The following is a 13,683-nucleotide window of genomic DNA, read 5'->3' as shown; positions in this document are numbered from 1 at the left end:
AGAATTTTAGTTTTAATTTTATATAATTTTTTGTGAATTCAATTAAAATTAGTTTCATATAAATTATGAAATATGTAAAAAAAATTAAAAATTTTAAAGCAATAAAAGACCATATGTGATACTGTTTATACGCGAACAATACTGTTGACGCGATACTAGCAATCCCGATTCCATCGTATCTTATGAGTGGTGCAGCATATTTAGAGAATATTTCAGAAATCGAGATCGACTCATCCAGACGAGCTGATCCAGTTTACGGATCCACACACGTGTGCTCAGCAATGCGGGATCAACTCATCTGGGGACGGGACTCCTACAAGGAACCATAGCAGGCTAAGACGTGACACCACGCATGATGCACGCATTGCGAGTCGCCACAGTTCCCTGGCTCGATACGGGATCGGAGACGGAATACGACACGAGTGGCCTCATGGACCGCAAAGGGTCGCCGTCTAACAGTCACCTCACCTTCAAAAAGACCCTGGGATATTTTAAGAGACCTTCAAACATGCACAAATTTAGCACAGTGTATACGCGATTTAGTAGCAAACTTGCAATACATCGGTCACATCGCCAGGGAGCAATTTGGTTTGTAGCCTAGCGAGGACTTTTTTAGATCGGCGCTTGTCTTCTATTTGGTTGAAATCAAAATTTTAGAAAGCTTCTGTTTTCACTAAATTGTATTTTCCTTTTGCCAAATTTTGTTTTATTCATTCAGTGACCAAAAACCTGACTATTACATTAGCAAATAGAAGAAACTGTTACGCATTGGACCAAATAGGATCTCCTTGTTCCTACTAAAGCTAACAAAATACTACCAACTGAAAGTTGGGACTCAACACACCAGTATATTTCGAAAAGTAAAATATATCAATATCTCTACACTTAGGGCATGTTTGATAAAGCTCTCTCTAATCTAAATTCTCTGTGAGAATTGGTTCTTAGAAGAATTGATTCGATAGCTGAAAATGATTCTTTGTGATAAACTATATGGAAGTGATTATAGGAGGAAAGTGAATAAAGAGAAACTAGTTTTTTATTTTAAAGAATTATTTTTACGAAATCACTCTGAAAATTAAAAACTGTAAACTACCATTTAACAGAATTCTCACCGATTTCACTCAAAAAACTAATTTAAAAACTCTATCAAACAAACCTTATATAGTTGATGTCATTCTGGACTCGAGTATAAATTTAGGTCCTTAAACTTGCTAGAGCCACCACAATATGCTCAGAAAGTAGTCAAAAAGCAATAATACACTCTTGTTACCTAGCTATAAGTGCAACCAGTCCATGAGCTTCATGTTGCAAAAGTCACACATACCATGTGGCCAGGCTATAAGACAATAAAATATTATATTTTTGCTATGTCACCATTCACAACCAATAAAATATTCCAATCAGACATTGCCTCCAGCTAGCTGTTAGCTTGTCTTGCACCACCAGCTCCCTACAAACCGAACCACGGCTGAAATCAAATAAGATGCTCCTCATCACAAACTTGTTAGAACATTACTACATGAAATGGATCCCTCTAATAAAAATTTCGCAAACTTGCTAAATCAAGACTCCCCAAGCTAGTACTATGAGAGTAGTAGCTAAAACTCCCCCCCCCCCCCAACTATATAATTCTCCGCAAGTATCCCTCGATCTCAGTTTCCCTTCATACCACCTAACTTTCTTCACAATTTTCACCCTTTTGGTCCTTCAGGCAACTACCAACCATATGACTATTCTCCTCTAAACTTTCAAGATGGTCAACAGCAAGCGAATTGGGTGCAATCTACTCTAGCCAACTTTCAAGGTGTCCAACTTCATGAAAAATTTGGGCACTCACAACATCAGTTGTTAAGAGCTGCAACTAATAGGGCACCATCTGTGCTGCAACATGGCCATTGGGATGGCGCTGCAATGAACACTTCTTTCCATGGATCTGAGTCAGTCTCTTCGTGCTTTGCAGAACAACAAGAGAAGCAACCAGTTAAAATCGAAGAGTCAAGCGATAGCAGTGGACAAGAATCGATGAGAGGGGCGTATATCAATTGGACTGAAGATTGAATAAGAAAACATACGACTACTTAGCTTTTGGCTAAACAACTCTGTTGATCCCATATATGGCAACGACAAGAAGTTAGAATACTACTAGAAGGCTATAGCTACAGAGTTTAACCACAATATACCTACAAATGGGCACAAAAGGATAATCAAGCAATTAAAGACACATTGGGGTGGTGTTAAGAGGGATATTGCAAAGTTCAGTGGGGTTTATGCTCGAGTTAGAAGTGCCTACTGCAATGGGTAATCTAAACGACATAGCCATGGACAAAGCATGTCCGTGGTACAAACAAGGAGAAACCTTTAACCTTAGAGTATATGTGGAGAGAACTCAAGGATCTATCTAAATTGTGTAGAATCCTCCAAGAGGAAAGCAAGAATAAGAGAAGTAATATTTTTGAATTAGGAGCATACAACTATCACGCTGAGGAGAAAACCTTGAGCAAAGAGAAGCGCCATGAGGGGCAAAAGAAAGAAAAAAAGGAGGCTAAAAGGAAAAGGGAAAAGTGTTACACCATCTCTTTTGGGAAACCGACCAAGTCAAAATATGGTTATGTTCCATGAAGCTATTTCAATTAAAGCAACAACATTGGTAAAATTAGCAGAAGCAACGACAAAATCAGTGGAAGACAGAAATAGACAATGATGGAAAAGTGACATACCTACTTAAAATTAGCAGATGCTTCAAATTACAGTGAAGAAAAACTAAGAAGGCATGAAGGTGTCCTAGACCTATTAGCTAAAGAACTTGCGGAGGAACATATGAGCAACAAGTGATGTTTGTACCCCTAGTTCTTAGTCTACTTGTTATGTTTAGAATTGTACCCCCCTAGTGCTTAGTCTACTTGTCATATTTAGAATTGTGCTTAGTCTGTTTGTAAGACTTAAGTTAGCTTTTGTATTAAGGTTGATGCTTGTACTGTATCTCCATTAGTATTGTGCAATATTATTGTAACTTTATTGTGTATGGAATATTTAATAAGGGAAGTGGCACTCAATGAAACTACAATATGCTAAATACATGCTATTATAGAAATGGCCTATATGCATGGATCTAGTTGCTCTTAGTGTGTGTTTAGATGGTTGGACGGAGCCATCTAGGAGATGGCCATGCACCAAACGTGGTGTTTGGTTGCCCAGATGGAGTAGATGGGGTGGCCGGGCATAGGAGAATATGCTCTTAGATCTTGGATGAGCCAATCCAGTCAAAATTGACCGGACCGAGCCATCCAGGTTCGTCCTCATCCCGTGCTCGTCCGTGCATCGATTGTACGTGTGCATCGTGATTTTTCATTTAACTCTCGATTTTATTTGAAAGTACAAAGGTGATCCAAAATTCTAAATGTTTTCATGCGAAAACTATTAGGTCACTAGCAACCCATTTTAATTGGGTTGATTCAAAAAGCACGATTCAATATTTAATTAAAATTCTCCAAAGAAGCCTACTTTTGTAACTTCTAGCCATTTTTAATGTCTCAAATAAATTCCTAAAAATTTGGAAAAATTCGCAAATATTATTCTTATGTGATTTTCTAATTTATAAAAAATATTTCCAACCCTAGGTTATTTGGTCAAAAAGTGAGTTCATTTGTAATGCTCTATTTATATGCATTTTGGTTATTTCATGTGATGTTCTCTTTTTAATTCAATTTGAATTCAAATAAATTCAAACATGCATAAATTCATATAAATGCTTATGAAATGCATATAAATATAAATGGATCATCCTATCCGCTTTAATTCCACTAATCAAATAGAAAACTAGTTCATCCTATCCACTCTAATCCCACCAACCAAATAGAAAAATGGCTCATCTTATCCATTCTAACCAAACAGAAAATGAATCATCTTATCCAAAAAAATATAGATGATCTTATCCTATACAACCTCGTCCTCCAACCAAACACACCCTATGTCCATCTTCATGACAACTTGACCTAGACACATATGCAGTAAATAAAAATTCGCAAAATTCCACCGTATAAAAAAAACTGACAAAAGGAAGTTTTAGCGGTTGGAAAAAAGAAAAAAGAAAGAGATAGCGTTGGGAAAAATATAGAAGTAAGAAATAGCTATTATAAACTAGCCGTTGGAATATATCATCTACAAATAGAAGAAGCAATTCAACAAGGCACCACACACTCATTCATACTTTACACTTCTTTCAACCTCGTACCAACAGGCCAACCCACTTCCCAAAAAATGTATGGCGAGTCACAAGATCAATTTAGTCATCCAGCTTGTTGTAGTCACAAGATCAAAAAATGTATGGCGATTCTATCACTAGTGACAGCCTTAAAGACCTGATGTGGGAAGAAATCAATGACCATATTTGAAACTCAAATTGAAGCTCAGCTTGAAGTACAGTTGCAAGTACTAGAGCTAGATGGTACCCTTAATCGGCGTGGGGGCTACACATGGAGGTACATCAATAGAGATCATGAAGATGATCATAACAGATTGTTTGCTAAATATTTTTCAGACAATCCTTTTTACACCGATAAGCAGTTTTGTAGGAGATTTTGCATGAGAAAGCATCTATTTTTGGTCTCCATATTTTCGTCTAACACAAGATGCATTTGGTAACGTGGGCCTATAATCGTTGCAGAAATGCACGGCTGACATCCAAATGTTGGCATTCGGTTTGAAAGTGCATCTAGGCCCCCTAAATGGGTTTTGGTTTATTGATGACAAAACGATTAAGGGACTAATGTGTTTATTGAAGCTATGAACAAGTTTTAGTCTTATTAGTGAAGATACACGACGTTGACGTCCCTCGAAAAGAAAAGAGAAGTGGTTTGTAGTACTCAATAGGATTTAATTTGTTTTATCTTTGAAATTGAGTCTAGAAAAGCCGTACTATCAAGAGGGATGCAATTGTCAGCTTTGATGGTGTCTCAATACTCAAAGTAACCAATTAGAACCAATAGTTGAGAGACACATTCACCCACGGACACTGGAAAAAATAGGTAAAATGTCCTGAGTCCGGAGTCTCCGGTGTTCACCGGATACTCCGGTACTCAGTGTTTTAAGCCGGAGTCTCCGAGTGAGACTCCGCCAGAGAGTCTCGGTTCTGAATTATTTTTAATTGTCCGGAGTCTCCGGTGTTCACCGGATACTCCGGTACTTGGTGAATTTTGGCCGGAGTCTCCGAGAAAGTCTCCGACAGAGAGCCTCGGTTAAACTTTTATTTTAAAAAGACTGGAGTCTCCGGTGTTCACTGGATACTCCGGGTAGATGAAGTTTTTGGCTGGAGTCTCCGAGTGAGACTCCGCCAGAGAGTCTCGGTTAGCATTTAATTTAAATGACTGGAGTCTCCGGTGTTCACCGGATACTCCGGTACCTGGAGAGGCCGGAGAGTCCGGCAAGTCTTCGGACTGTTTCTTTGAGGTGACTAAGTCCCACCCGAAGACTCCGGTGTTCACCGGATACTCCGGGCAGTTCAACAGAACCGTAACGGCTAGTTCTGACACTGTTCTGAGCCCGTTTTGGATTTTAGGCCGAAGACTCTGGTGTTCACCGGATACTCCGGGTTAGGTGAGTCAGAACAGTGACGGCTAGTTTTTTAGGGTCAGCTATATATACCCCCACACCTCCTAGCACTCAATGCTTGATGTTGCTGCTGAGCTACACTTTGATAAAGCTTCCTAAGAGCATTCAAGAGCCCTCCAAACATCTCTAGTGTTTAGTTTTGTGTCAAAATTGAGAGATTGTGTTTGAAAGAGTAATTAAGTTGTTGAGCATTGAGTTCGTCATCAAACATTCATTTGTGATCTTTTCTCTTGGAGCCTCGTGCTCCTAGATGGCAAGGCGTCGCTCGTAGAGTACCTAAGAATTGTGGAGTGCCACGGGAAGTTTGTAATCGTCATCGATTTGAGGAAGAAAACCTAGCTTGATCTTTGTGGTCGCTAGGAGAGGATAGGGTTGAAAAAGATCTGACTCTTTGTGAGCTCCTCAATGGAGACGTAGGCACTTTTTTGTGAGGTGACCGAACTCCGGGATAAATTTTTGTCTCCTTATTTTGTGCAAGCTTTACATTGTTGTAGTTTTGGGATTTTCCCCAAATTCTAGTATTTGTGAGTATCTTACTGCAAGCTATTGTTGTTTAAGCATTCTACTCATAGTAGAATTTATGGTATCTTTTAGATTCTAGTAAACTTGCTTAGATTCATTTGTTTTCAAAATCCTGTATAACCTGGATATTCCGGACTAGACCGGATACTCGGGATAGACCGGAGTATCCGACCTTCACCAGAGTATCCAGCCTCTGAATAATCCGCTGCTGAGTTTTAATTTTCAGAAATGCCTATTCACCCCCACTCTAGGCGACTTTAAGTACATTCACGCTTCACTAGCTGATCTTATGAGTGAATCTTTTGAAGTCGCAGAAAGCACAACAACAGAGTGCGTGATCCATTTTATTCAAGGTGTGAGACATATATTTGGTCAACAATATCTGCACAGGCCTACTGAAGAACATATTCCATATTTACTTCAAGTAGGAGAGGCAAGTGGATTCCCTGGCATGTTGGGTAGTCTTGACTGCATGCATTGGGACAGGAAAAAATGCCCAGTTGCATAGAAGGGGCAAGTTACACATGGTGATTATAGAGTACCCACTATGATGCTTAAAGCAGTTCGTCTGCTAACATATAGATTTGACATGGTTTTTTTTGGTGTTGCTAGTTCAAACAATGCCATCAATATGTTGGACCAATATCACCGTACTAATCCATCCGACCTTGTGAGCCAACATGATGCCTTCTTTGGCTCCTTCTCCTCTCGTGCATGCCTCCTGCCTCCCATGCTACCCACCGTGGCACCCGACAACATGGGGGTAGCGCCATGGCAACGACTCGTTGGCAAGTACCGCCCCGCTGCGTCCATGTTGTAGTCGTTCTCATCTTCCTCCTCCTTGACCCTTGTCTTCTCGTCCTTGTAAAATCCTGAGTTTTAGCATATAGAATATAACAGATTTCACTTTAATTTATTTTTTAATTAATTAAACCAACATAAAATCAAGGAAATATACATTTGAATATACATATATACTTATATGTGTATATTCAAATGTATTATTTTGGCTATGTATTCCAAAGGTGCACTGAATTTAATTCTAAATTAATCCCTGCATTAAATTGATTGTATGCATTTTGGTTCATCTGCTTTTATGGATCTTGAGTGGAGATTTGAATTTGAATGTCTTTCAAATTCAAATATTTTCTTAGTTATTTTTAGCTCACATCCAAATTGAATTCAAGTCTTTTAAATTCAAATCCTCTCCCAAATATCAAAACCCAAATCCAAATCATAATTCAAATATCCTTATTTGAATTAATGCCAACCAAAGTCAAATCCAAATTCAAATACTCCAATTGAATTTACCCCAACCAAATCCCTATTCATTTCTTTTCTCTCGAGCCGCCTCCCTTATTTTCTCTCTCAACGCAGCTTGTCAGCGTAGCCCATCTGCCGCCCCAGCACGCTCTTTTCCCTCTCCTCGTGCACGCGGGCCACAATGCCATTTTGGCCCAGTAACACGCTCGCTCGCTCAGGCCAGCCCACACGTGCGCGCGCTAGTGCAGCCATGCGCGCGCTCAGGTCTTGGTTTGGTGGCTCTACCCACTTGAGACCTTGGTGGCTCAAGGGTCATGATCGGGTGCCGTCCGGGAGCTATAGCTTAGGTGTTTGCTCTAACGTGGACTAGGAATATCGTTTATACCATCGATACCACGAGTTAAAAATTTCTTGTACCGAGTTTACTCTCTCTACTATCTTTACATTTCTGTATTTACTTTTTGCAATCTATCATTGCATATTTAGCTTTATAGAGTAGTTTGCTAGGATTGACTACAGGATGCAAACCTTTGAACAGTAGAGTAGATACACTAAATGAACCTAGAACATATTTAGAAAAAATAGATATAGATTTATCTTGTGAAGTTTTTGAAGTCAATTAGTTTTAAGTGTTCTAATTTACTCCTCTCTCTTAGGATGTCACCGATCCGTTCAATTGGTATCAAAGCCTCGCGCTATTGATAGGTTTAACCGCCTATAGTTGTGACGTATGGGGTTGGGATGGATACCCATAGCGTTTCACATTTCGATGACACTAATTTTCCCTAATAAATTTTTTTAATAACTTGTTATTTGCAAACCAAAGGTTTAAATATTTAGAGAGTCACTAAGGAGGGAATGAGGCCATGTCTCATAAACAAGGAGAGATAATATGATGCATTGACAAAGAGTATCCTTTTATCATCTTTAATGTTGATGCATTCAATTGTGTGTATTCTCTCACTAATGCACATGATATTTAGACTAGTCCCGTTGAAATACATGAAGGCACAAAGGATGTTCACAATGAAAAATATTATATGCTAGTCTCTAAGCTTAATAGTATCAAACAACTTACCTATGAAAGTGCTAATCATATGTACTCACGTTTGAATATTCTTGTCAATGAGATCAATGAGCTAGGTTTGATGCCAATTGAAGATGATCAAGTGATGAGAATAATACTTCAAGCTCTTCTTTCAAAGTATAAGTTAATAGTTTCCATCATCTACGACAACAACGACATCGCCAAGATGACTCCAAACCAAGTACTCGGCAAGATCATCATCCATAAGATGACCATAGACATAGGGGTGGAAGCCTCTTCTTCATTCGACGCTAAGAACCTTTCTGTCACAAGCAAGAAAGCACCATGCTTATACATGAAGGCAAAGATAAGGAGACAAAAGCAAGAGTCGACCTTAAGCGAAGATGATAGTGATGAAGATGAAGAGAGCGATGAAAAAGATGAGCAAGACACCTCAAGTGATAAAGAGATTGATCCCAATGTTGCAACTCATCTCACAAGTGGAGAAGAACATCAAGAGGATTAATGGCAAGATTGATCACTCGAATTTTCATGAAAGACTTGGTCAATACAATTTATCATATCAAGAAGGAGAAGAAGATCAAGAATAAGAGGGAGACAAGGGGAAGATGCAAAGTATTTACAAGCATAGAAAAATGGATAAGTGAAGATAAAAATTCAAGCTCAAGTGATGAGAGCTTCAACATCCACTCCTTTAAGAGAAGCTCTTCCTTAAGGTTAACATCATGTAAGTTATCACATAAGTGCCTTATGATCAAAGATATAAAAATGATGTAAGTGATGATGAGTCCGATGAGGATTCAACCTTTCAAGAAGAACTTCTTGAATTGATAAACGAACAATAAAGGGTCTTAAAGAAATAAGCTAAAGAACTCAAGAAATTCAATGTCCTTAATAAAATGCATTCTACCTTTGTTTCTAATTATAAATAATTATTGAGAAATTTTGAATTACTAAGCAAGGAGCATGAAGAGCTTAAGGCAAAATTTAAGGGCATTAAATATCAATCTAAGATTCCTTTGAAACAATCTACATCTCTATTTAATTTCAATCCTAAGTTAGATGTTTTCACCTCTTATGATGATTTAATTGATTCATCTATCTCATCTCTTTGCAATGAGATATGTATTGATAATGTTGTTATAGAAACATATAACAAACTTATTGCACAAGAAGATGATGAGCTAAAGCAAGAAGTTAAAAGGCTCATGAAGGACTTTGCAAGATTAAAGGGCAAAGAACATGTCCAACCTTCTCAAGATAATCGTGCAAATATAAGCTTACGGAAGGGTCCATCATGACATACTTCAAATGCTATCAAGAAGCCCACAAGTCTTTTCAATACAAGAAAGGCAAGAAGGAGATCAAGGAGAAGAAGAAGACAATGAACCTCTCCAATAATACCTCTAATCTCTATACTAAGCTCAACTATATGATCAAGATTAAGAGCAACCACTATAAGCTCAAGAAGGACAATGGCAAGGTGGTTACATATATGGTTGAGAAAAGAGATCAGAGGTGGAACCAATCCATTTTTTGGTGCCAAAGAAGTTATCATCAACATGAAAGAGCCCGAATCGATTTAGGCTCTAAAGAAGACTTGAAGTCCACGAGTGGACTCAGGAATTTGGAGACTTGGCTCACAAGATGGAGTGAAGATCAAAGCAAAAAAGCCAAATATACAAGTTTGGACGCATTGATGAAGATCATGATCATTATATGCCTCTCTTCCTCACCACCACAACCGTCCGTGACCTATCAGCTTCACTTTCCCACCGTCGTCTCAGTCTTGGTTCAGCTTATTCAATGATGATGAGCCGATGGAGCTACCACTCGACAGTCGGGACACCATCTAGGAAGTGCCTCACAATGGAGTGCTCATCCTTAAGATGCACTGCGAGCGCCCAACCATTGTGACAGATGCGACCCAAAATAACTTTGCGATGCTGGTGCACGGTAAGGCCCCCGTCCTGGTCGCCGAGGCGTCGACGTGTGCTCCGCTCAATCTATCATGGTAGTTGACAGTACTGGCGCTACCCACCAGGGTGCCTGTCGATGACGTGCTTGACAGCACGTGGGCTACGCTTGATGAGGTCTCGCTCGTCTTGCGTGCGAGGCTAGAGAAGAAGCCATGAGGCTAGAGGGAGGGGAGAAGGCCATCGGCGATGGGGGTAGCGGTTGGAGGAGGAGAGAGAATGTATAGTCGGGGAGGGAAAAGAGAGGGGTAACGCGTTTCTTTCACGCGTCAAATAATCAAAGCGATAATGATACGAGTGGTAATTTGAAGTGTTACATGTTAAGGATGGTAAATTGTCTAAGCTCAATGTTAGTTGTGGCAAAAAAATCAATTGACTAGTTACTTTCACCAACTGCACTGTTCATGGCAGTGAATGGGGAATCCTCTTCAAATCCGTTCGGAGCCCTTCCACCATTGAATGGGTCACCTGTGTGCGGCTTAGCGGTGCAACGCTGAGCTTTGGGTTTAGGTACATGACACTAGTGATGCAGAGCATGGTGGAAAATTTACTCTGTCGTTAGCATATGGTTTGTATCGTTTATCTCAAGTTTTAGGTGTATCTATTTGATTGGCTACATGTCAGATATGAATTGTGCATGGACCATCCAGAGTACTTGTTTGAATCCGAATTTTTACTATGCACCAATAGCTAAAGCAATTATTTCAAGCAAGCACCAATAGCTACAATTGCTATTTTGTAATTAGATATTTCTTCCCCTCTTGTCATATGATTTTTCCTCTTCTCCCATCTCATCCTCTTCTTTATCTCCAGTGAGATCCCTTCTACATCTCCGATGTGTTTAGGTTTAGTGTTTAGGGAGGTGATTTCTCCAGCAAAATTAGGGATTGAGGGTTCATGCTTCGACGAGGCTCCTTCTCATCCCCGAGATTAGAGGGAAGGCTATTCCAACGATGAAAACAGTTGGTGGGAGGGGAGGCAAGGCAGCGGGTGCGGAGGATGGCAGATGGGTGGAGTTAGGACGGGAGGGCGAGGGTGGAGAAGGGGTGAGAATGCCATGATTGTTGGCTAGGTTCTGTGGAGGAGGGGGTGAGAGTGGAGGAAGAAAGTGAGGAAGAAGAAGATGGTTGGATGTTGGATCTAAGATCTAACCGTGGAAAAATCAGGTGTTCTGATGGCCCAAAACACCTGAGTGGGCTATAGACAACACCTCTAGTAATTAATAATTTAACATCGCGTGGTTGTAAATTCGCTTGTGAATCAGAAAACATTCTTGTTTTTGTACACTGGTTCATACTTAGCAAAATTCAAATGGAAATCTTAAAACACTGGTATGGTTAGGCTATTTGCTTTGCTATAAATACAAGACGTGCGATGCATTTTGAACCCAATGGATCGCATGCTCGTGATACCACAAGATCTTGACAGGCATTGCAATGAAATCGCAAAAGTTTTAGTGGAGTACAATTTGCAAAAGCATCAATGGAGTACACCACCTAGTAGATGTACGGGACGAACACCTTGAGCGACACCAGGTACTCACTGCCGAACTTCTGCAGGTACCAGCGGTCGTGATCCCTAGCTCGCGGATCGAGATTGGCGGAGGTGTGGGGGAAGAACGCCCAGGCCGTGGGCGTCCACGCCACCACGACGAAGCTGAGCCACTCCTCGACATCGCCGAAGTAGTTGGGGCAGGTGACCAGCTCGAACCACCCGCCCCTCGGGATCTTGGGTGTGTTTGGTTTCAGATCACAAATTCACAACGTGTCAAGCTAAAATTTAACATACTTATATACTTAGGCATTCATTTGGTATGAGGATAATATTTGATCTTCTTATATACTTAGGTATTCATTTCGTTAGAGGACAATATTTAATCTAGCTTTAAAAGGTTTGGTACTATCAAAGGAGGCTAAGTTTTGACCGAGCGGAGCGACCAAAACAACAGCCCTGATTTGGCTTGGCCACTGTCCATATTGCTTGTTGAGATGGCAACACATGATTAGTTGATTTGAATGCTCACTTTTCAGATATAGCAAGCTTCAAATAGTTATAAATCTCAAACCGTAGATTAGATTTGTAATTCATTTAAATCATTATGTTCCTAACAATTAAATCTAGAATTCAAGATCTATATTGGCTATATTTGACACTAAAAAAATTTACTGATGTGTGAGGCTCACACAATCATACTTACAATTTAACCCAAAATACGACATGTCTACCATCCAAACACACTCTTTTAGACTTAATTTTGCTATTGGCGTAACTTTGTCTTATCACAAATCAAACAATATTTTTTCACCAAATTTTATTATTATCACAATTTTATCTATAAACAAAATTTGGTTTGGACTGTTATGGCCAAGAACCAAATAGGCCCCGTGTACCCGCACCCCCCTCCTTGAGCCTAAGGAGCTCCTTGTCCGCCACGATGTTCACCCACATCCCCCACGCGAAGAGGGCGAGCCCGACAAGGCGGCGGTGAGCCTGTCGAGGCAGCGGTGAGCCCGGCGAGGCACCTGGGTCACCTCGGGCTCCCCGAAGATCACCCTCCTCAGTGGCGTGCTCGCCGAGCCCGCCCATGATGCACGTGAAGATCTGTTTCTTGGACACCAGCGTCGGGTCTTCCCCTGTGCCGCGCTGGCTGCCGACGGCGTTGATCTCATCGAAGGGACTGGCTCTGGTGGAGGGGGCCGGCAGCGGGGTAGGGAGGGGTCCACTCGGGTGGAGGGGCTTGCAGCAGGGAGGGAGGGGGTGGCTCAGGTGGAGGGGTCGGCGGCGGGGGAGGGAGCTGGGAGGAGGGAGAGTTCCAGCGACGGTGAGGATTATTCAGATGGCGAAGGGGACGGTGGCGGAAGGAGTCCTTCGGAGGAGGGAGGCGGCCGGTGGCGGTGGCGGGACTGCTTCGCTGAGAGAGAATGCGAGGTGAGAGGAACGCGAGGGCTGCTAAGTCATGGAACGCGAAGAGCAGCAGGGACGGCCTCGTCTGGTTATTTTTTATGGATCCACGCGTCCACAGAAGGAAACTATACTAGACTTAGTTTTACAGACTCTCTCTTATATATGTCACATGTCTCTTTTGTTGCATGTACCAGCCGTTGGATCAAAGAAGAATGATATAGATCAGAGTCTCATAGAGATATTTCGATGAAGAGTCTCGTAAAATTTCCTTCCCGCGTCCACACCTTGCGGAATATACTTTATTATTGAATGTCCTCGTTCTTTCTGAATCCACCAACTAAATACTAAACCATCCTAAGTGTA

General features: G+C 40.9%; 1 protein-coding gene across 1 annotated transcript; it reads right to left on the bottom strand.

Annotated features, from left to right (window-relative positions):
- Positions 1-11,912: 11,912 nt before the first annotated feature.
- Positions 11,913-13,002, bottom strand: LOC133885708 (protein DEETIOLATED 2-like). Its single transcript, XM_062325446.1, has 2 exons — positions 12,804-13,002; positions 11,913-12,148 (listed from the first exon to the last, which is right to left on the bottom strand). Exons 1-2 carry the CDS (start codon positions 13,000-13,002, stop codon positions 11,913-11,915), a joined length of 435 nt encoding a protein of 144 aa, XP_062181430.1.
- Between the last annotated feature and the right edge of the window lie 681 nt (positions 13,003-13,683).

This window comes from Phragmites australis, chromosome 1 (assembly GCF_958298935.1).
Source record: "Phragmites australis chromosome 1, lpPhrAust1.1, whole genome shotgun sequence".
Taxonomy (NCBI): domain Eukaryota; kingdom Viridiplantae; phylum Streptophyta; class Magnoliopsida; order Poales; family Poaceae; genus Phragmites; species Phragmites australis.
Note: the sequence above shows the minus strand (reverse complement) of the source record. Positions and strands in the feature narration are given on the sequence as shown.